Here is a 22,066-nt window from a genome sequence, read left to right on the forward strand (position 1 = left end):
ACAAATGGGCTAAATCTAGGTGCTCAGAGATTGAGAGTAACTTCTTTTCTGCTCTGAAAGTGAAGTAAATCTGTTTTGTTGTTTTACTGAGGTATGAGGCTTATCATTGGCTGGTAATTCCCCCACAGCCCCTTCTCTCTGGTTCCTTTGTGTGAGAGGTATCCTATTTCCACTCAAGTCCAGGCTTTGCCGAGGTCTACGTGCAGGCCTCAGAAATCCAAGCTTTAGGATTATGGACTCTTCAGTGGAGTGTATTTTTTTCTTTGTATGACTGAGTTAATTGGTCTAAAAATAACTTGGCTGTATTAATTTTCAAATTGAGATCATTTGGTTCAGGGCCATATTTTCTGTAGCTGTAGCTTTATTTCAGTCCGGCAAGTCAATGAAATGAAGATAATTGGGTTCTCCAAGTGAAATGCACATACTCGTTCTTTCTTGCCCTATTTCTAATTAAATTAGCATGTAAGGTACTGTTTATGAAAGAATCTCCTCATACCAGCCAACAGGGGGAGGAGCCCACTCTTTCAGAGAGTGGCTTTACACTCTCACACTTACTGTAAGCACGGAAGTAAATATGGGTATGCCACTGGCTTCTTCTTCACAGAATTGCTTCCTCTCATGGTCTGGTTGCTGTAAGAGTCCTGCTTTGCACACGCATGCATGCTAGGCTATTTGATACAAGCTGACTTGGGTTTTAACAGCAGCACTGTTCCCATGGCGATCACTTTTCATGTGGTCTGGGTATTAGATTTCCTTTGTGCTGAAAAGGTTGCTTCGTTGGTGCCTGTGTTTCCTTACAGTAGAAGCCCGGTTTTTGCTTACTTGGCTACCTTCTTTCCCCTCGAAGGAGCATGTCACTCCCTATTATCTGCAAACCCAACAGTAATACTTTAAAATGACAAATCCAATTACATTCCCCTCTCTGTGCATGTAACTTTTTCTTAAGGCATGCTCAGAGTGATACTTTCTATACTGGATTCTATCTTAGTTGTTACTGTTTCAAGATTCTTTGGGACTAAAAATGACACTACAAAGTTTTTCCATCAACATTTATGAAATTAATTTTGCTTTGATACAAAGATTTTGGTATTTGCACTTTTTTCCCTAGGACCAAGGCCATATAAATACAGAGAGTTAAAAGGAGCATGGTGATGTGATCATCTCTGTTGGGTAGTAATACCTTGTTCACTCAAAAATAATACTAATAAAGCCATGAAAGCCTCACACTGCCCGAGGTGAGGAAGAATACGGGTGTCTGCTTCTTTGGCTTGGCACACATAGCCATGTGAGTTGTTCATTTTACAGGGGGGGGAAATGAAGAATCTTGGGGAGGCGAGCGGTAAAAGTGGCTCTTATGTCATTTTCTATGTATCATCTCATAAAACTTCTTAATATGATGGTTTCCATCAATGAGATTTGAAAATGCCTTATTTGAGGCTTGTATGAGTTGGTTGTTTTGGTTTCATTTTTGGTGATGTCAGGGTTTGAACTCAGCACCTCGTACTTGAGCTTACTTCCTTGGCTGGCATTTTGCAGTGGAGTCACGCCTCCAGCCCAGCTATTTGCTGGAGATAAAGTCTCTCAGACATTTTCCCCCAGGGTTGGTCTTGAACTGCCGTCCTCCTAATCCCAGCCTCCTGAGTAGCTAGGATGACTTGGCCTGTGTCACTAAAGCAGGTTTTACACATTGTTTTTTATTCGGAGAAAAGGAATCTAGATCCAATTAGAGTTGGAACTTTTTGCCAGAGCAAAGAATGTAATTTTGAACACAGTATTTCTGAAAGGTCTTCAAATGTGTTGTTAAGTTTTATTAGCCTTTCACTTTAAATTATTTTTTTTGGGGGGGGGCAACAGTTAAGGGAACCTTTTTATTAGCAACTTTGTTTTAGTTGGTAAAATCTTAAGCTTAAAGAAAAGTTGCAAGAATATTGGTAGGTGCACTGTTTCCGTTTGTCTGTATCATAGCTCTCTTCCCTCCCTCCCTCCCCCTTTTACTCCATTCCTACCCTTTCTGTTCTTGCATTTCCAAGAGTAAATTGAAGACATTGTGTTCTATTTTAACTGACTACTTCAATGTAAATTCCCTAAGAACAAAGACACTGTCTCCCCTGACATACAACATGCTTATTAACTTAAGGCCATTTAATGTTTGCACAATGTTATTATCTAATCAGCAGTCTGTATTTCAGATGTTATTTGCACCACTAATGTTCTTCCTAGGTTTATTTACTTTTCCCTTTTAGGGCAGTGTCCAATTCAGGATGAAGCACTGCATTTTAGTTGCCCTGTCTCTTGGGCATTCCTCTGTCTGGAAAAGATATTTACCTTTCTTTGTCTTTCTTAACAGTGACCTTTTGACATGTTGCTAGTTCTTTGTGTGGAGTGTCCCGCAGTTTGGATTTACCTACTGTTAGCTTGTGATTAAATTCAGGTTATGACTTTTTGGCAAAATACCAAAGAAAGGTTGTTGTATCCTCCTGGTAGAAGGCACACGATGTATTTAACCCCTTTGGTGATGGTAACTTTCCCCTTCCCACATTTCAAACTACATTTCTCAGAACAGGGAAACCTGGCTCCTGGACGTATTTACTTACTTGCTCAAGTCTAGAATCCTTCAATATTTATGCATGGTCCTTTTTGTCTAGCTAAAATTCCTGCACAGAGCAACATTGTTATCTTAAAGAAGTCATATAAGTTTTGACAAATGCATACTCCTGTGTAACCTACACTCCTCCCATCAAGATAGAGAACACTGTCATTGATCCAGAACTTTCCCTGTACCCCAGTCAAGTCCTAGAGGAGGGAGAGCAGGCCACCTCTTCTGATTGCTCTGTTTCTATAAGGAATAAAGCGAGCTGTTTTCTGGTGTTTCATGCAACAATAGCTATGCTTCTGAGACCTGCAAGCTGACCAGAGACTTGGTTGGAATCTCTAGAGTCAGTTGCAGGGTGATTGGCAGGGGTTCTCGTTGCATAGTTCTATTGCTCACGGTATTTGTGATATTGTAGAAACAGCCCTCAAACTTGGTTTGCTTCCCATCTAGGACCTGCCCACTGCACAGATGTCCTAAGAGGTACCCAGAAATCTGACCTTGAGACTTTAATTAGTGATTAATAATGCTAATACTAGCCTCATTCTGGTGTTGACTGAGCCATAATTGTTGGTGAGTTACAATTTACCTTCTGAGAATGACTTGTGCACGGCTTTCTGGGTGCATCTGGGCATGAGCATCTGAAATAGTGCTGGAGAGAGGGGGATGGCATAATCAATACCAGCTGTACCATCACTTGGTACTTTGTATTCTCTTTCTGCCACTTGCAAAGCCAGCCTGCCCATTGTCTTGTGATATTATATAATCCTACCTTTCTTTGATCATATTTCCTTCAGAGGAAAAGAAACACAAAATACCAGTATTAAACTTGATAAACTTTCTTTAAGAAGTGCTGTCCCAAAGTAACCTTTCACCCAAGAGTTCTACAAATGTCCTAGATTTGGAAAGCAAGGTCTTAATGCATGTCCTGTTAGCAAGCATTCATTTACCCAACTGACTCTTGAGTCTCTGCTGTGTGCCAGTCATGTAAGGATGATTGCCATGGTTTAGACCTGGGATGACCCCTTAAAGGACCATGCTTTGTCGCCAGCCAGCTGCTATCGCTAGGTGGTAAGACCTTTTAAGAGGTGGATCCTAGAGAGAGCAAGTTGGATGGTTGAGGATGTGCCTTTAAGGGCCTTTGGGGCCCTGGCTCTTCCTCTGGCTTTTTTTTTGCTTCTGACTATGAACTGAGAGTTGTCTCTGCCCCTCTCCCCCACTGTGATGTACTGCTTAACCACTGCTTAACCACAGCTGTGCTGTACTGCTATGACGTCAACTGACCACGCACCGAAACCTCCGGAGCCCTTGAGCCTTAGAAGCTGATTATCTTAGTATTTTGTTACAGTAACAGCTAACGAACAATGATCAGGAATAGGCCTTGTCTATAACATTCTCTATAGCGTGAGACAGACTTTACAGTCGGCGAAGACCTTATAGACCAGGTGCACCCTCTGTGTAGACCCTAGTGATTCGTTGTTTTGTCAGTGGAGTAGACCAGTAGAGGGTGACTTCTGGATTGAGGTGAAAGGACAGGTAAGAGTTGTAGAGACCAGTGGAAGAGGAAACACAGTTGGCATCCTCGTGAAGCTGTTCGGCATAGCAGATGTGACTTCGCAGAGACACCCAGTTGTCTTGGTCAGAGCCACTTTCGCCTTGGCTGTGCTCAAGCTGAAATGTGGTGTACTTCGTCCAATACTGGAGGCTGCTGTTTTGAAGTTTACGGTTCCATGTAAATCTTCCTCACCGAGTGGAGTTTAGGTGAGAAAGGAATCCAGCAGGCGCAGTAGGTGGTCTTGGGTGGGGGAGGACCTCGGGGAGCCCCAGGCCTGGCTCTGTCCTTCCTCGGTCTACTCGCCTCCTTGTCATCCTTTGTTCACTGAGTCTGCTCTGGCCCTCTAGTGACACTTCAATTTAATAGCCTTTTTACTTTGTTTCCATTATTTTTATTTCACAAGCGATCTTTAAAAAAATATTTGTTGATGCTGTGTGTGTGTGTGTGTGTGTGTGTGTGTGTGTGTGTGTGTGTGTGTCTGGCACTCCACACTCAGCCTGGCGATCCACTTTAATTGCAGAGAAGTAAGAAAATATATTAAAGGAAGATCATCACCCCTAGTCCTGCCTGCTCGGCTCACTGCTGACTCCCTTCTCTGCCCTTGACTTTTTAGTACACACAGAAAATCCCCTTCCTGCACGTTCCCACTTGAAGTTTGAGATGAGCTCAGGTAGGAGGATTTGTGGTGCTGCATTGAGTTGCGCGTACTCCCTGCTTCTAGGTTTGATCGGTTTTAAATCTCAGTCATTTACAAGGACTGGCCAGCACCCAATCGGAAGAGCTCTCCAAACCTTGTGCCAGGAATTTTTGCATACAGCTTCTCAGTGGCAAATGTTACTCAAAATTGGGTTGCAGCCAGATTTTTCTTCTCCTTTCCAAAAGGGACATAAATCTCTCATTTGGAAAATGATGAGTAACCTGCCCCCACCCCCAGGTTCTCTTTTCTATCTCATTTACCCAGTGAGGCCTCAAGCCTTCTATTTTAACGCTTGATAGGTTCCATATGTACGGCTGTGTGGTGTAAACTGTATCCCACATCTTGTCCTTAGCAACTAGTGTTTCTCCAGTCTCCAGAGCTGCTCTGTTCCCAGAAGGAGATGGAATATCCTGCCAGAGCCAGTGAGCAGTATTCAGCTAGAGCTCTAACCTCCAAGCTCTTGGCTCTTCACCTCATTGAAAACCTTGGACATTTCTCCCTTTGCTTCAATTTCCTCATCCGCAGAGTGGGGAAAATATTTTCTGTTTCCCAGGGAAATTGCAATGGCTGACGTATATCCAGTTCTATCCAGTTCCCTGTGGCCAAATACCAAGGCCTTTGCCCACTCCTGGGACTGGTGTTGCACTGCCAGCAAGAAGAAAACAAAGACCCCTGTGATCACATTACGTCTCCTGGGGTGCGTGGAGCCTCTTTGGAGCTCACTATCTGTCCTCAGTCAGTGACAGCGGGAGAGACTGAAGCGGGATTTGGAGTCGCGGCTTTAGAAAGCTGCAGAAAGCCCGCTTCCCTGTCCTTTTGTCAGCTGCTGCCTAAGCCATTTGTATGATGACAGAGAGGTGTAATTGTGCTGCCAGTGGTCCTCCCAGACCACCTGATCAGCCAGTTGTGCTGGGCCTGCCACCTCCTTCCATGTCACCCGCGCTCATGAACACACCGGCAGCTGGCAGAAGCACATCATTTCCTCCTTAAAGGGCTCCTTTTACTCTATGTCCTTTTGTTTGGAAATGATTTTGTTTACTTCTAGCCTCTACCGTCTTGATTTATAAAATTCTTGAGTCATAGATCGTGATCACAAGGTCCTCCGAAAACAGAAAGCCACGTAAAGGGATTATGTGTGAGTGTGTGTGGCTTTGTGTTGTGGTGGGGTTTGAACTTAGGTCCTTGTGCCTGGTAGACAGGCACCCTTACACTGAGCATATGCCTCCAGCTCTGTTTCTTTTGCTAGTTACTTTTGAGCTAGGGTCTTGCTTCCCACCTAGATGAACCTGCTTCCGTCCATACCGAGGATAACAAACGTGCACCAGTGTCCAGCTCTCAGTTGAGAAGCTCCGTGTGCGCGCGGCATGGGTACAACACTTCACATGGGATGTTTTCAACACACTTACTAGATAAGCACTCTGCCATTTGAGTGGCTTCCTCATCTTCTCAACATGTATTGAAATTTGACAGGTTTATTTTACTGTCATTGTAATTCAGATAAATAATTTCATGATAGATTTTTGGATGATACAAAAGTAAGACTCACTAATTTATAAATACAGGTCTGTGAGGTTGTTTGATCCTCTTTACCTAAGAAATACAACTAGATTCAAAGGGATAACTAGTCCTGGTAAATGGTAAGAACCAATTAAATATGTTGTAAATGGTGAGAAAGATTAATGAACGGCACGTAAGGAGACAAAATGAAGCTAGCTAGTGTCCTCCAGGAGTTCACAATCTGGGATGCTATCCATCATTGTAGAATGCCTTTTACCTATCTGTGTGGAGGTACAATTTGTCTTATTTATATATTCGTCCATTTACTTGGTGCCAGTACTAAGGCTTGAACTCAGGGCCGGGGCATTCCCCCCTAGCCTTTTCACTTAAAGGTAGTGAGTTGCTGCACTGTGGTATTCTGAATAGGATTCCACTGAAGTTCTTTGTAGCCTTTAATATCTCATTGGTTTTCCTGGTTTCCCAAGTGCATTTAAGCAGGACAGATGTTTTGGGATTCAATAAAGGGGCTTGCTTGCTCCCCTGCAGGATTTGTGGATGTCTCCATCTCATTTTTTTTTCTAAAAGGCCTTTCAATATCCTGTTGAAGTACTTAAAAGTATTTAGATTATAGACTTTTTGCCATAGGAGATGTGATAAAGCCATTTGTAAATATACCTTCCTGAAGTTAGTGTCCTTGTGACTTGTTGATGTACTATTTTAGATGGTGATAGTCAGTCCTGGTTTTACATATTGCAAACTACTGGAACTGTCCTGGGAATACACAGGCAGACATAGGGTAGCATGGAGGGAGTATAGGCAAACTTGGGTAGCATCCTGAGAACCATCTTGGAGTACACAGGCCGGGTCTGGGTGGTATGGAGTACACAGGGAGCTGACACTGCTGTACCAGCTGTTTGGCCTCCCGCAAGGATTCCTTGGGAGACTGTGTCCACTTGTCACATTGTCTTACGTCAGCACTCCCACCTAGCAACTGATTGACAGAGGTCTGGAGAACCTTCTCCCTGAGCTGGCCTCAGACTAAGATCCTCTGGATCTCAGCCTCCCAAGTAGTGCCCAGCTTCCCCTGTTCTTTTATGTTAGCTCATTCATGACAGACCTCGAAAGGAAAGGGGACCAGAGAGCTTGTTTGGAGGTTCTAGCAGGGGAGCGCAGCTACTTGTATACCCTTGGCCGAAGACCAGTTCTCCTCCATCGGGGATGGCCCTCCTCTTCGATGGTCGGGAGGGACGCACATGGAGTGGTGAGGCAGGGAGGGGACACCGGCCTAGCCAGCCTGGCGACCAATGGGGTGACAGGTGTCGCAGCCAGATCATCTCACATCCAGGAAAGGGTACGGAGGCAAGGGACAGTTCCTCCACTCTCCCAAACAAGGACTTCGAATTTGGGATGACTCTCGCGTAAGGAAGAACATTTGTGCGTTGCTTCCTAAAAGTTCTGCAAAATCAATTTCCATCCTCAGTTTACTTTGACCCTTATGAGTGATGGAGAAGATTGATTTCAATGGTATTATGAGCAGAGTTTAAAATATATAAGCAAGTGGACTTGCTAGTGGAATGACTTCTGTGAGAAAACAAACGCATACGGGTCTTCTGACTCCCAGAAGAGAGAGTTGGGTTGCACAATGTGTGCTTTCCATTACTGAGTCCATCTATTCCATTACACACTGAACACATGCATGGAAAGCGAGACCCACACCATCCTGTCACACACACACACACACACCCCGCAAGAGGCCTGCGGTCTCCGAGACAGGCCCCGGCCCGGTGCGCCAGGGGAGGCTGTGCGCCTGTTTCCTCCGGCTGTGCCAGCTCCGAGCTGTGCACGAGTTCTTCTTGGGAAATCATTTCTGCACCCGGCATGTATTCCTCCTAGCCAGCCTGGGCAGGGGTGCATTCTTAATCTTGGAGGGTAGGTAGGGTTGGGTTTGTTTTTTTTTTAAGTAATTTGAAGCTATCTGGTGGGTAAGGAGAAGGACATTTTGCAAAATAAATAAGAAAATAAAATAAAAGAAGCGTCCGGGCTTACAATGACAGAAATTGTGAGCAAGTGAGAGCAGTGGAAGGGCCCCGCAGGGCCTCATCTCCTGAGCTTACAGCCGGCAGTGCAGCCCCCGTTCCTGCCAATCATAAACCCCAAAGGCCTGGAGGCGGGGGAAGCAAGTTGCCTCTGTGGAGGGCCCTGTGGACATTCTCCCTGGCCCTTTCCTCTGTGACGAGTTAGGACAGTTGCCCACGTAGCATGTACATCGTACTAGGTGTTGTAAGTAATTCTCAGAGCATGTGCCCCAGTGCCTCACATCTATAATCCTAGCTACCCACGAGGCTGAGGCCTGGAAGGTTGGGCATAAAGTACTCAAGACTCCATCTCCGGTTCACTGACAAAAGAGCTGGGCCGGAGGCGTGGCGTGAGCAGTGGAGCACCAGCTCTGAGCTAGGAAGCTGAGTGACCAAGGCCCCCAGGTCAAGCCTTGAGTCCCCGGGGATTTGGGGATCTTAGACATCCCAGAAGTTTTCCTGAAAATTCTGAGGGACACGCGGTGAGTGCAGGGAGTGGAGAACACCCCCACCCTCCACCCCGGGCGGTGGACTTGGGGGCAATTGGCCAGCGTTCTGAGCTGCGGTGGCCTCAGGCAGGGCATCCATCAGCCGCCTTTGTGGTGTCTGGGGAGATGGCAAAGCGCCCATGTGGCCGCCATTCCTGCTGTCGTGTTGACCAAAGCATGGAATGCGTTCCACCTTGGGAAACTTGAGAAACTCAACAAGAGTCTGAGCAATTCAGGCAAGCAAACACTGTTGTCATTATTAGAGCCTTCGACTATTCCCTTTCTTCCTATTTCTTTCCACGCAGTTCCTGAGTGCTTAATTATTAACCAGAGTGACACTTCCCGCCGCTGGTCCTCAGAGTGTATTTAGGGGAGGAAGGGAGCCCTCCCATCTCCTGAGTGCTACGTACCTGTGCAGGTGTCTGTGGTCAGCGCCAGGGCTACTCGAGGAGAGGCTGCCTGACTTCTGGATCTCTCGGTGCCCTTCATGGCACAGACAGAAGAGGCCCAGGATAGCCCAGCACCCGGGCTGCTGCCGGCGCAGCTGTCCTGGTTCCCACCTGACATGGCTGCTTAGAAGCCTTTCTCCAGCCTTCATCAGACTCTCAGTGGGCAGGGCAGGGCAGGGCAGGGCATGGCAGGGCAGGGCACGGCAGGGCACGGCAGGGCAGGGCAGGAAGCACTTGCTGCCAGGCTCCGCAGCATTGAGTGGATGCTGCCCAGGTGTCCCTTCCCGTTCCAGGGAAGTGGCCGGCCAGAGAGCGCCCCAGCCCCGTCTCCCACATGGCAAGGATGGGGCGCAGAGAGGACCCGAAGTCCAGGCCCCCACTCCCAGTCTTCCACCTGCTGCACAGCAGGTGTGATAGGCTCAGTTCACACACGATCGCATTTTGCCGGGGGACCCACTTTCAATTTTTAGCTCCTTCAGGGGTGGACTGACTGGTTGGCCCTTGAGGCTGATTGTAGCAGAGGTTGTCCCTTGAAAGGAGGATCCTGATGCACAGAAGAAGTTTCTCCTGTCATGGTTTTCAGACTATCATGGGCACACCGCGTGGGCTTCCCACACCAGAGCAACTTTCTCCTGGGGGTAAGAGTTTAAAGGCTTTTGCTCTAGCAACTGTTCATGACAGGCATCTGTGCTTTCACTTTGGTCAATTCTCAGCTTAAATACTAAAGAAAAAGGAGAACCAGGCCATGCATCCACTGTGACTAGGACCAGGCTTGAGGACCAGGACAGCTGCACCCGGCTTGCCAGTCCTATGAATATCATGTTAATTAGATGACAACAGTATGAGTTGAATACAAAAGCCAGGTGCTTGGGAAAGATCATTTCTTAAAAAACAGTGTCATTGCACTGCAGGAGCTAAGAAACAGAACGATGGCATTCTTGGCAGGCTCCCAGGCCCAGCAGAACCCACACCCCACGGCTGTCTCTGCAGCTTCCTGTGGTTTCCCCACTGAAGAGAAACAGCCTTTTTCTTGGAAGGCCCAGGATGGCAAGTGTGTGTGTCAGCTTGCTCAGAATCATGCTCTTCCTGCTTCAAGGCTAAGTCCCAGGCTTTGTTCAGAAAGTTTAATGCAGCACAGTCGTTATAATGCGAGTCAAGCCAGTGTTGCTGCTCCCGGCAGTGCCTGTTGTTTCGGTAGAAATTGGTAGCTTCCAGTGCGAGAGGTGCCATGCTTGCTACCCAGCAGCTTGTAACAGTGAAGCCAAATCTCGGACCAAATGTTGCCACACATACGAACATATTACCAAGCAGGCGTGAGTTAGTCATTCAGTACGTTCTTATAGAGTAGGAAAAACCCAACCCTGTCTCTTTTGGCATGTATCTCACATCAAAACTTCAGTAGCAGCCGGGCGGTGGTGGCTCGTGCCTGTAACCCCTGCTACTCAGGTGGCTGAGATCTGAGGATCGCAGTTCAAAGCCAACCCAGGCAGGAATGTCTGTGAGACTCTCATCTCCAGTTGACCACCAAAAAATCGAAGTGGTGCTGTGGCTCCAGTGATAGAGCGCTAGCCTTGAGCTGAAGCGCTCAGGGACAGCACCCAGGCCTAGAGTTCAAGTCCCATGACCAACAACAACAACAAAAAAAAACATCAGTAGCAGCTGGGCATGAATAGTCATGCCTGTAATCCTAGCTACTTGGTAGGCTGAGATTGAGAGGATTGAAGTTTGAGGTCAGGCAGGAAAGTAAGGTCACGAGAGCCCATCTCAGCTGAGAGCCAGGTACTCTGGGGTGTGCCTGTTGTCCTGACAGTGACAGGAAGCCTAAAATAGGCAGCTCGCTGCCTGCCTGGGCACATTTCTGGACAGGAAGCAAGACCTTATCTTGAACGTAACTAGCATCTAAAAAGGGGCTGGAGTTACGGTTAGGAAGTGCCCGGCAAGCACAAGGCTCTAAGTTCAAACCCCAGTACCACAAAAATCAAGCAAACAAAATTTCAGTAGAAACAGTTTTATTTCAGGACATGGCCTGTTTTAGCTGGAACCACTGATGGAGGACCGGAGCCCTAGACCCAGGGGGCCAGTGTAGCACGTGAAGTTTTCTGGTTTGATAGATTTCCTGTAGGCATGTGTCTCTGCAAGGCTACAGGACCTCTGCAGTATTTCTAGGCACAAAGCTAACTTAATGGTCAGTATTTTTGCCAGAAAAAAATTATATCTTCTGTTTACTTATCAGGGGCCTTTCTGGTGTAGATTTGGATGGCTATCGTTGTTATGCTTGTAGTAGCTAAACTTAGAGACTCCAATTCTGCTTAGAGTGCCTCATATATTAGCAGCCTGCGGAGGAAGAGGGGAGTATACGTGTGTATGGTGTCTGTTCACACTGTGTATGGTGATAGATCGTAGAACAGTGATAAGTAATACAATAGTTGGCTGCATAGGCCAGAACACTGGGGTTTGCAGGTTGCCAGTCATTGGTGTGAGCAACTGCCTCCGGTGTCTGCTGCCACAGGCATGGTGAGGTAGCCACTCACGGCGCAGAGAAAGGAAGGGGAATGTCTATTGCCTTTGTTCGCTTTGTAGGCATTTTTAAACTCCTTTGCTTTTCTTCATATTATCTTCTAATTTGTATAGAAGCATCGTCTTTCCCCTCCAGTTCTCCAGATAATCTTTGTCTACGGTAAGTGCAGTGAACAAGTTACAAGGATAAAACTTGAACCCTCACCCTCTGTAGTTTCTCTGAATTGTAAGAGTAAGTCACTGCCAAGAAGAGCTGTTACTGTTCTTCAAAGAATGCTGTAGAGCTTCTTCACCAGTTATTGGCAAGAAAGGCTGTGTACTAGGAACGGAACACAGAACAGAGTACTGGAAGAGTTCAACCTTAACCAGTGCTAGGATGGGTAATTCCAACTTGTTCTCTCATGGAGGTCACGTAAAGATGATAAAAAGCTGGGCGCTCACACCTGCAATCCTAGCTACTCAGGAGGCAGAGATCCGGAGGATCGTGGCTCAAAGCCAGTCCCTGTAGAAAAGTCTGCAAGATTCCCATCTCCAATTAACCAGCAAAACGGCAGTGACAGAGCATCAGCTGTGGGTGGAAAGTCTAAGCCAGAGTGCAAGGTCCTGCGTTCAAGTCCCAGTACTGAAACAAACAAACAAAAAAGCAGCTAAAGAAGGGGAAGAAGAAGAAAAAGAAATTTGATGACTTGTTCCTAAGCACCTTAACATCAAAGAATAGCAAGTCACTGGGAATCATTGAGGTGAAATACTAAAGAGAACGTGAACATGGAGAAATGACTCTGGCTTGGAACCACTTTTGTTTCATGGACGTTTCCTTATCTGACACCTGAGCAGCACTCCTTAGTGCTTTTCAAAGCGAAGGAGAATCAGAATTAAAGTCAGAGTGCTGACAGGCTTGGTAACCTTTGTGAACCATTCTCTGTTTCAAGGAGAAGTACATGGTGAATTTGAACTCAACTGACCTCTTGTTGGCAGTAGCAATTTCATATCTCTATGGCCCAGAAACCTTAAGGCTTACTTGGAATAAGACGGTTCCATTTACTTAGTGCCTGTAGGTGCCAAGTGAAAGTGAAATCTCTGAAGAAAACACCATGTGCTGAGAGCCAAACGTGGTGTACACCCTGTCCTAGCACTTGGGAGGCTGAGGCAGGAAGATTGCAAGTTCAGGGCCAACCTGGACTATATATGTAGCAAGACTCTGTTTAAAATAAATAAAATAATTTTAAAGTATGCACCCTTTTTAAAAGGCCCCAAATTAATACACAAATATTTATCTCCAGAAATAGAAAAGGCACCACAAAATGTATAAACATGAGAGTATGTATAGAAAGTAGAAATTACACCTGAGCACCAGTGGCTCACACCTGTAATCCTACCCACTCAGGAGTCTGAGATCTGAGGATTGCTGTTTGAAGCCAGCAAGTCCCCGTGAGACTCATATGCAATTAACCACTCAAAAATCCAAGTGATGCTGTGGCAGATCACTGACCTTGATCACAAAGGGGCTCAGGGACAGCACCCAAGCCCCTGAGTTCAAGCCTCACAACTGACAGGAAAAAGAAAGTAGAAATTACTAGAAGAGCAGAACAATTAATAAACCAAAGTATCCCTGTTGGCAAGCCATGTGTGGGACTGGAGAGCAGCCCAGCTGTGGAGCACCTGCCTCGCGCGCGTGAGGGCCTGGTTTCCGGGTGGAACTGTACAGAGCTGGACGTGTGTCCGCCGGAGGGGGGACTCGCAGACTTGAGAAGCCTCTGCTGAGGCAGAACAAGAGGAAGGAGAATCTCACACGAATCTCCAGTGGGCACTGTTGCATTTTTAAACAGCAGATGGAAAAGAGTACATTTATAGCTGTGGCCTTTAAGAATATGCAAAAGTAGGTGCTACGGTCAGGGAAACAGAAACGTCTAAAGGGCAGCCAGGACGTGGAGAATGGCACAGCCAGTGCTTACCGAGGGAGGCTGCAAGGGGTGTGTTAGCAGAACGTGCGGCTGTTCATTCTCTGTTGTTTTAGGCTAGAAATTAACTTTGAGTTTTCGGTGTTATTTCACAGCCGAAACAGCTGCAGGAAGAAGTAGGAATTGGGCACACGGGTGTAGGCAGCCGCGCTCATCACTGGCTGCTCTATCTGCCAGGCCGGAGGGTCACAGGCTGTTGAGCTTTCTGAGAAGTGTCTTCGCAGCCTGAAGGCAGATCGTGAGGCAGAACTTCCCGGGTAGACCTTTCCAACCTGCCCACAGGTGGCTCACTCTGCCCGTCAGCCGTGGGTTGTAGGAGGCTGAACCCAAAGTACGTTTTTTGATAACTTTAGCTACCAGACCACATCTTTACTCTAAACCAGCATATGATGCTTTTTGAAATTCAAACTCTGTTCCTCTTAAAAAGCACCTGCATGCACAGACTGCAGCAGCCAGGCCAACAAGTGTGTGGTGGAAACAGAGAGGACTGGCTTGAAGATAACGGGAAGCGCGTAGGGACTGGGGCCAGGCAGCCGAGGGCCGGCATGGGACGATTGGTTGGTGTGTAGGAAATTGGGAATGATGTTGTCAAATCTACTGACTTTTTTATGTACTTTAGGAATAGGTGAATCACCTCTTCCAAAGTTGTCCATGAATCAAACCAAACTTATTATGGGCTATTTCTAGCTGTCAATATTTGACAATGTCCTCAACAGCGATGCAGATGTGGGGGGGAAAAGAATACTGTATAAAATAATATAATTTTATCAGTAGAACCTCCCTGCCAAATATAATTCTCAATCCCACAATTAAAAGAAATGCACTGAACCCAAGTTCACGTTACAAGTCACTTTGTGTTCTTAATGAAGCCTGGCTGTCTCGGCAGGGGAGAAGGACTGGAGGACTGCTTACCATGCATAATGTATTAAAGGGATTAAGTCTGCCCAGCAACCTTTGGTATCACACATAGTCATTTCTTTTAGGGCAAAAACTAAAGAGGAAGCCTTTACCATTAGTCTTATAGAAGCCCTTTTGTTTCGTATTTTCTTTTTTTTTTTGGCCAGTCCTGGGCCTTGGACTCAGGGCCTGAGCACTGTCCCTGGCTTCTTCCCGCTCAAGGCTAGCACTCTGCCACTTGAGCCACAGCGCCGCTTCTGGCCATTTTCTGTATATGTGGTGCTGGGGAATCGAACCTAGGGCCTCCTGTATCTGAGGCAGGCACTCTTGCCACTAGGCTATGTCCCCAGCCCCTGTTTCATATTTTCTGTTTGAGAGTGGGTCTCCCTAACTTTTGCTGGTGTTGGCTTCAAACTCACCATCTTCCTGCCTCTTCTACCTCAGCTCCCCAGTCGCTGGGATTACAGGTGTGCACCACTATGCCCGGCTTAAAGATAAGTTTTAGAAGTTGATGGTAAAGAAATGAGCGTGCTTCTCCATGCATGAGTGTCCCAGCTGTGTACCCCTGGGTACAGGCAGGGACCGTTCTCAGCATGTGGCCGGGCCAGCACTGCTGTCATCTGGAAACTCACCAGAGTCACAGGTCTCAGATCCCAGCCTGGATCTAATTGATTAAGCAACAACTCTGAAGGGTGTTTCAGCAAGCCTTCAGGGGACCCTGCTCGCACTCTGCTGTCTTCTCTGCTTTGTGACTTACTTGGAAGCATGGAGAGCTAGCCTTTGTTACGTTCAAATTTTTAAGGAAAAAAAAAAGGATAAATAAGGTTTGGGTTTTTTTTTAAGTCTTGGCATCCTCCAATATGTGTCTTCAGACAACATCTTTGGTTTAAAAAGATGACTGAGGGGCTGGGAATGTGGCCTAGTGGCAAGAGCGCTTGCCTCGTATACATGAAGCCCTGGGTTCAATTCCCCAGCACCACATATATAGAAAATGGCCAGAAGTGGCGCTGTGGCTCAAGTGGTAGAGTGCTAGCAAAAAAGAAGCCAGGGACGGTGCTCAGGCCCTGAGTTCACGGCCTAGGACTGGCAAAAAAAAAAAGATGACTGACAAGCAGGAGCTGGTGGCTCATGCTGAGGCTGAAATTTGAAGATCACAGGCACATAAAAGTCTCTTATCTCCAATTAACCACCGAGAAACCAGAAGTGGAGCTGTGGCTCAAGTGATAGAGCACTAGCTTTGAGCAGAAAGGCTCGGGGACAGTGCCCAGACTGAGTTCAAGCCCCGTGAGCAACAGAAGGGGAAAAAAAAAAGGACTGAGAAAATGAAAGGTACATCCCAGAGAAAGCCATCCAGCAGAGACCAGCATGCCCTCTTCCTGCTGCCCACTGCTCTACCGCACCCTGCCTCCATGAGCAAGGTGACCTCTGGACAGGAAGCACTTCTTTAGGGGTACGTGGATACACCCACAGACACTACTGGGCACCGCGCCTGAGTGCACAGTGGCTGTCACTCACCTGGTTCAAAGCCAGCCCAGGCAGAGAAGTCTTTGAGACTCCATCTCCAAAACAACTATTGAAAAAAAAACAACAAACCAGGGCTGGAGATGAGATGTAAGTAGTAGAACACCAGCTGTGAACAAGAGAACAGTTCACCTCTCAGTACCTCCACAAAAGAGAGCTGTGGCCTGTTCTGTGTAGATTAGTGACAGGTTACTGCTCAAATGCATTATGACAATATCTTCTCTTTTTTCCTTTATTTTTTTGTACTTGTTTTTTTTCCCCCTTTGGATAGTTGCAAGCACATTTTCCCCCTTTGAGAAGATTAAGCTTTTTATAAGGGGAAAAATCCTCATACCTTTTATAAGCTGCTTATTCTGGTGACACAGATTAGCTTTGTGGCACAGAAAGGGAATGCCAGAGCTCCTTGCATGGTTCAATTTGCCCTAGAGGATTGAGTTTTCCATTCTTTTACAGCCAGTGCTATTAATAATGGTTCAGCATTAACCTTTCTGCGTACCCTGACTGAGAGGAAGGCCTTCCTTTGTTCTACCCTTGCTGGTAGTTTTTCCATTGTCAGATTTGTGGAATCATAAAAATTATCTGTGTAAACATGGACTTAAATGCTGAAAGTTTAAAGTCTAACAAAATATCATGTTTGAAATTATTCCAGCTCTTGTTAAAATTGTGTCCAGTTTTCAAACCTGTCTCTTCTTTTCTCTTCCCGGAACATAGGAGAAAGCAATTGTTGCCAGGGTTCGGGCTCACTCAGAAAAAAGTGATGATTAGATACGCAGTGTTTATCACTTTGAGAACACCATTTACATTTTATCCCCATTCTTTCCTTGATAACAGGCTAGTTTGTAAGTAATCTCATTACTGAGGGGTTCTGTTATTTATTAGAGGCCTTTATTCATCTAGCCATTGGGCTGTTCTGTTGTTTTCCTATGCCCGGTCAGCCTACAGCCTAGCATTGCTTCTGTGTTACTGCTTCTCAGTCTGTCTGGCCTTCTGTCAGTGACTTCTTGAGTTTGTCTTCAATGTCTGCTGCCTTTTTTTTTTTTTAACATTCATTTCTGTTTCTTCTGAGTTTGGGGAAGACTGAGGCTTTGGGCTCCTTTCTGCAGGGCACACTGTGATAGTGAACTCACCACAGGTGACTGTCACTAGTTCTTGCTGCTGAGAGCTCCTTACTATTCTCTTGCCGAGGCTACTGGCCTCTTAGAAGACTCTTAGAAGGGTGACATGTAAACAAAACCCTGCACAAGTCTTAACTGTTCCACTTGAAGCCTTCTCCAGAAGCAGACCTTTTGGAGCCAACACATATTGCTCCCTCCAGGGCTAGCTCAAGGACCCTTTCTAGTCAGTCTCCCCACAGACACCCACTCTGGAGCTCTGACACCACAGGGTGTGTTGTTGTTGGGTGAATGTAGTTGTAGTTCCCCTGGCTGTGCCGTGTTTCATTGCGTACTGTACCACAGCTCGTTTATTCGTGAGACTGATGGACACGGTGTCAGGCTCTTGTGACCAGTGCTGCTGTGGACACTTGTGTTTTCTGATGTGCATTCATACACATTTTTTGTGGGTGTGTATCTAGGGGTGGGGTTGCTGGATCCTAAGGATATAAATGTTCTTCAAAAGTAGAATCCCATAAGAGCACTGCATCCTTGTCGGCACTTGGTATTTGCTGACTTTAATTTTAGCCTTTTTGTAGCTACACTGTGGTATTTTGCTGCGGTTTTAGTTTTTGTTTCTCTGACCCTTGTGACATGGAGCACATTTTTGTGTTTATTGGCCCTGTGGTTTGAACTCGGGGCCTTGGTGCTGTCTCTGAGCTTTTGTGTACAAGGCTAGTGCTCTACCACTTGGGCCACAGCTCCACTTCTGGCTTTTTGGTGATTAATTGAAGATAAGATTCTCAGTGACTTTTCCTGCCACTGGCACCTTCTCTCACCCGGTAAATCATTTGCAAGAAATAAAAGTACTCATAATGGTAATTCTTCTGTAATTTTTAGTGAATTTGCATGAAAACTTACTTTGGGGGATATTGGCAGCTGAACTAGAAGATGGCATTGTTATTCTTTCTTGGAAGAGAAAGATGATAAATACTAACCTGGATTGCATTAGTATCTCCTTATTTTATTTTCATTTTAGGATGTTTTGTTTTGTTTTGTTTTGTGCCAACCCTGAAGCTTGAACTCAGGGCCTGAACATGGTCCCGAGCTTCTTTTGCTCAAAGCTAGCACTCTACCACTTGAGCCACAGCTCCACTTCTGCCTTTTTGATAGTTATAATTAATTGGAGATGAGAGTCTCACCAACTTTCCTTCTCAGGCTGGGTTTGAACCTCAGTCCTCAGAGTTCAGACTCGAATAGCCAGGATGATAGGTATGAACCACTGTCGCTCAGTCTTAGTTTTATTTTTGACAAGTCCTGGTTAGAATTGAAAATCTTTAAATATGAAGTTGAAACCTGCAGCCTCCTTCCTAAAAATATAAATGTTTTCCAGGTCCTTGATCAGTATGAACGAGAAGGATTTAACTTCCTAGCGAAGGTGTTCAATTCTTCACATTCCTTCTTAGAAGACTTGACGGGCCTCACGCTGCTGCATCAGGAGACCCAGGCTGCTGAGGTAAGAAAGAGCACATGGTGCTTTCTCTCCTGGACATTCGCACTTGAGCCCTGATAGGCGCGTTCATCTCCAAGCCCCGCCTGCCCTGGGCGTGGCCACTGGGGAATTCATTGCCCTTAATGTCTGTGTATCACAATGCAAGTCTGGGAAGACATTAGAAATCCCTGGCTGTGGTCTCCACAGAGAACCGCCTGGCTTGTTTTTCACAGCTAGGTGCATCTTCTTGGGCCCCGAAGTCCACCATGCAATGCCCTTCCTCAGTCCTGGCCCGGGAGAGCTATGCTGTGTTATCCTGGGTTAAAGTAGTTTATCATATTGTTTTTGCAAACACATACTGTGTTTCTAAAAGGAAAGCCTGTGTATGAGATGGTAGATCTGTTCGGGTCACTTGGCAACATGTTCAGGTCCTCAAAATGGGTGACCACAAGTGAGGTCGGCATTTCCTCTGTCAGCCTGGCGTGGGGGCTGCTGGAATGAGGCCGTTGCGGAGCTCCACGGGCTGCCTTCTGGCGCACTGTAGGAGGGATCCAGGCACCGGGCGCCATCAGTCCTCTTCATCGCTGTGTGTCCTCACCACTAAGCGGGGCCCCTGGATGCCCAGGCCCAGTACTGGACCGGCCAGTGGAGCAAGGCCTGCTGTTGGAGGGTGGACTGGCAGTGAATGGGAGAAATCATGTGGAAATCTTAGAGTCCGACTCACGAGCAGATCGGGGTGAGGTTTCCACACGCCAGGAGACAAGATGGAACACGGCAGTGCTGAACTTAGAACAGAAATGCAGTAAACCTCTGTGTCTTTGGGTATTGTCCTGGTGGGCGTGCAGTGTTAGAACCACAAGGGGTCACTTTTCTGCAGCTTCACTGGGGGAAAAGGCATCGCTGGAGACCTCGGGAGGGCCTCTGAGGTGTCCCCTTGACTGTACTTGACTGTACTTGACTGTACATGGTGTGGCTGCCGCTTCTTCTTCTGAGCCGGGCGGTGGTGCCCTGCAGCCCACCGTGTGGAGGAGCACCTTCAGATCTGTGCAGCCGTGCACGTGAAGGGCCAGCGCACGGAGCGCTGCCACCCAGCGCAGACTGATTTGCATGTGCCCCTTTCATTGGCTGGAAGAACTGTAACTTGCAATTGATCAGTGTCTGACTCTTTTCCAAAAACAGCGTTTGTTAGAGTAATAGGCTGAATCCTTAATTAAGCCCAGTGCGAGTACGTTTTAGTTGGTCAGACTTTCATATCCATTTTGAAAATTCCAAAGAGCTGATGAAGTTTAGGAGAGCCGTAGTGATGACACGGGCCGTGGGTACAGAGACTTTGTGATTTCATCCACAAGCTTGGGTTTGCTTGTTGAATCATTAACTTACCCTTACAGCTCTGTAGTCCTCAGCCACACTCCCAAGTTGATGAGAGATGGTCAAGCCATAAGCCTGTGATCCAGATAGGTTTTGTGTCTATATTGTTTGGTTTTACTTTGTTTTGTGTTTCATTTAGTTTTGGCCTCTTCTTTGTGTTAAGTTTTGAAGAAAGCTAGTACCTACACATCATAAGTTTTACATCCAAATCTGAATTGTCCTAGATCTGATCAGATCTGGCAACTGTCAGCCTGCATTCCTCAATAGAGATGGTTAGCTGAGCTGAGAAGCAGATCTTACAGATAAATAATTTACTAGATTCAACCTTTAAAGACATAAAGCCTCCTGATGCTTATCTGGGGTAGAGCTCAGTGACGGAGCGCTTGCCCCTGTGTGGGCACCCAGACCCTTCCTGGAGACAGATGGGGTTTTTGTGTCTTGCCTGCAGATACTTGGGAGGGGGGAAGGGGAGATATTCTCCACATATTTGATGCTTTATAGTTGCTGACCCTTATAGTCACTTGGGTTTGTAACCTCTGTCTTAGAAAAGGGTCATTGTTTTCCTTCAAAAGCTCTAAATAGGGCTGTTTTCAGAGAAGGCCCAAAATACAGTACTCACTAGAGAACCTCCTAACAACAGAGTCATTGTCCAGCTTGTGGCACTTTCCATTGCTGCAAAAAAATGTGTGTGTGCTGGCTAGGCAGAATAACTACGTCTATCCAAAATTTACACGTATCTCTGTAAAAGTATGGCTTGGTTTATATACTTGATTTCCAGTGCACTTGCAGGTGTTCATGAAAATGCAAAATTCTATATACCGTATGCAACCTAATAAGATAATGAAATTATTATTTTGTATTAACTGTTGTTATCAATCAATATTGGAACTGCAAAAAAGCCAATGAGATATTTACATATTGAACTATTAGTGTATGCATTGTGTGTGTGTGTGTGTGTGTGTGTGTGTGTGTGTGTGTTCATACTGGGAATTGGACCCAGGGCCTTGCACATGCTAGGAAAGTACCACTGAACTATATCCCTATCCCTTTTTGTTTGTTAGCTTACTCCATTTTATTTATTTTATGATAAGATCTCAGTAAGTTCTCCGAGCTGGCCTTGAATTCTTGATCCTCTGGCTTCTACCAAACCCAGGGTTTGGTAGATAAATTTTATCTCATTGCAAGATTTCGAAATGCATTTGTTCGTGTTATATCTCATAAGGAAGGGACCATGAACCCACACCCATATTCTTTGTTTCTACCCATATGGTTGCCGAATGGTCTTTAGGTTCTGCTCACGGGGGTATTAGAAGGCTCTACAGAGGAAGGGCCCCACTTCATTTCCCTCCCTCTTAAAATATTGCCATGTATAATAGAGTTTTGTTTTTGTCTTTGTTGTTTGTTTGTTTTTTGCCAGTCCTAGGCCTTGAATTCAGGGCCTGAGCACTGTCCCTGGCTTCTTTTTGCTTAAGGCTAGCACTCTGCCACGAGCCACAGCGCCACTTCTGGTTTTCCGGTGCTTAATTGCAGATAAGAGTCTCAGAGACTTTCCTGCCCAGGCTGGCTTCAAACCAGGATTCTCAAGATCTCAACCTCCTGAGTAGCTAAGATCACATGTGTGAGCCACTGGTCCTGGTGTCACCTAATATCTTTAATTGATGCATTTGTTGAGGAAAATCTTTAGTCTAGATCAAATATGCAAATGATTTAGTCTATTTCCTAAACATGGGGTTTTTTTTTAGTGTTATTTCTTTTCCTGTAACAAAGTAAGTTATGTATCTATCTTGTTCCATCTGTGGGTTCCACATTTGCTATGAAAAATACCAAAATATTTTCAAACTCAGTCTAACTAAAGAAAAAAGATTGCCTCA

General features: G+C 46.0%; 1 protein-coding gene across 3 annotated transcripts in view; it reads left to right on the plus strand.

Moving 5' to 3' along the window:
• Atg7 (autophagy related 7) overlaps positions 1 to 22,066 on the plus strand; it is a 157,348-nt gene that overhangs the window by 68,989 nt on the left and 66,293 nt on the right. For all 3 annotated transcript variants that reach the window (XM_048356280.1, XM_048356279.1, XM_048356281.1), the window contains exon 18: positions 18,729 to 18,851. In XM_048356280.1, coding sequence (XP_048212237.1) covers positions 18,729 to 18,851 — 123 coding nt within the window. The remainder of the gene's footprint in view (positions 1 to 18,728; positions 18,852 to 22,066) is intronic.

This window comes from Perognathus longimembris, chromosome 10 (assembly GCF_023159225.1).
Source record: "Perognathus longimembris pacificus isolate PPM17 chromosome 10, ASM2315922v1, whole genome shotgun sequence".
Classification (NCBI taxonomy): Eukaryota; Metazoa; Chordata; class Mammalia; order Rodentia; family Heteromyidae; genus Perognathus; species Perognathus longimembris.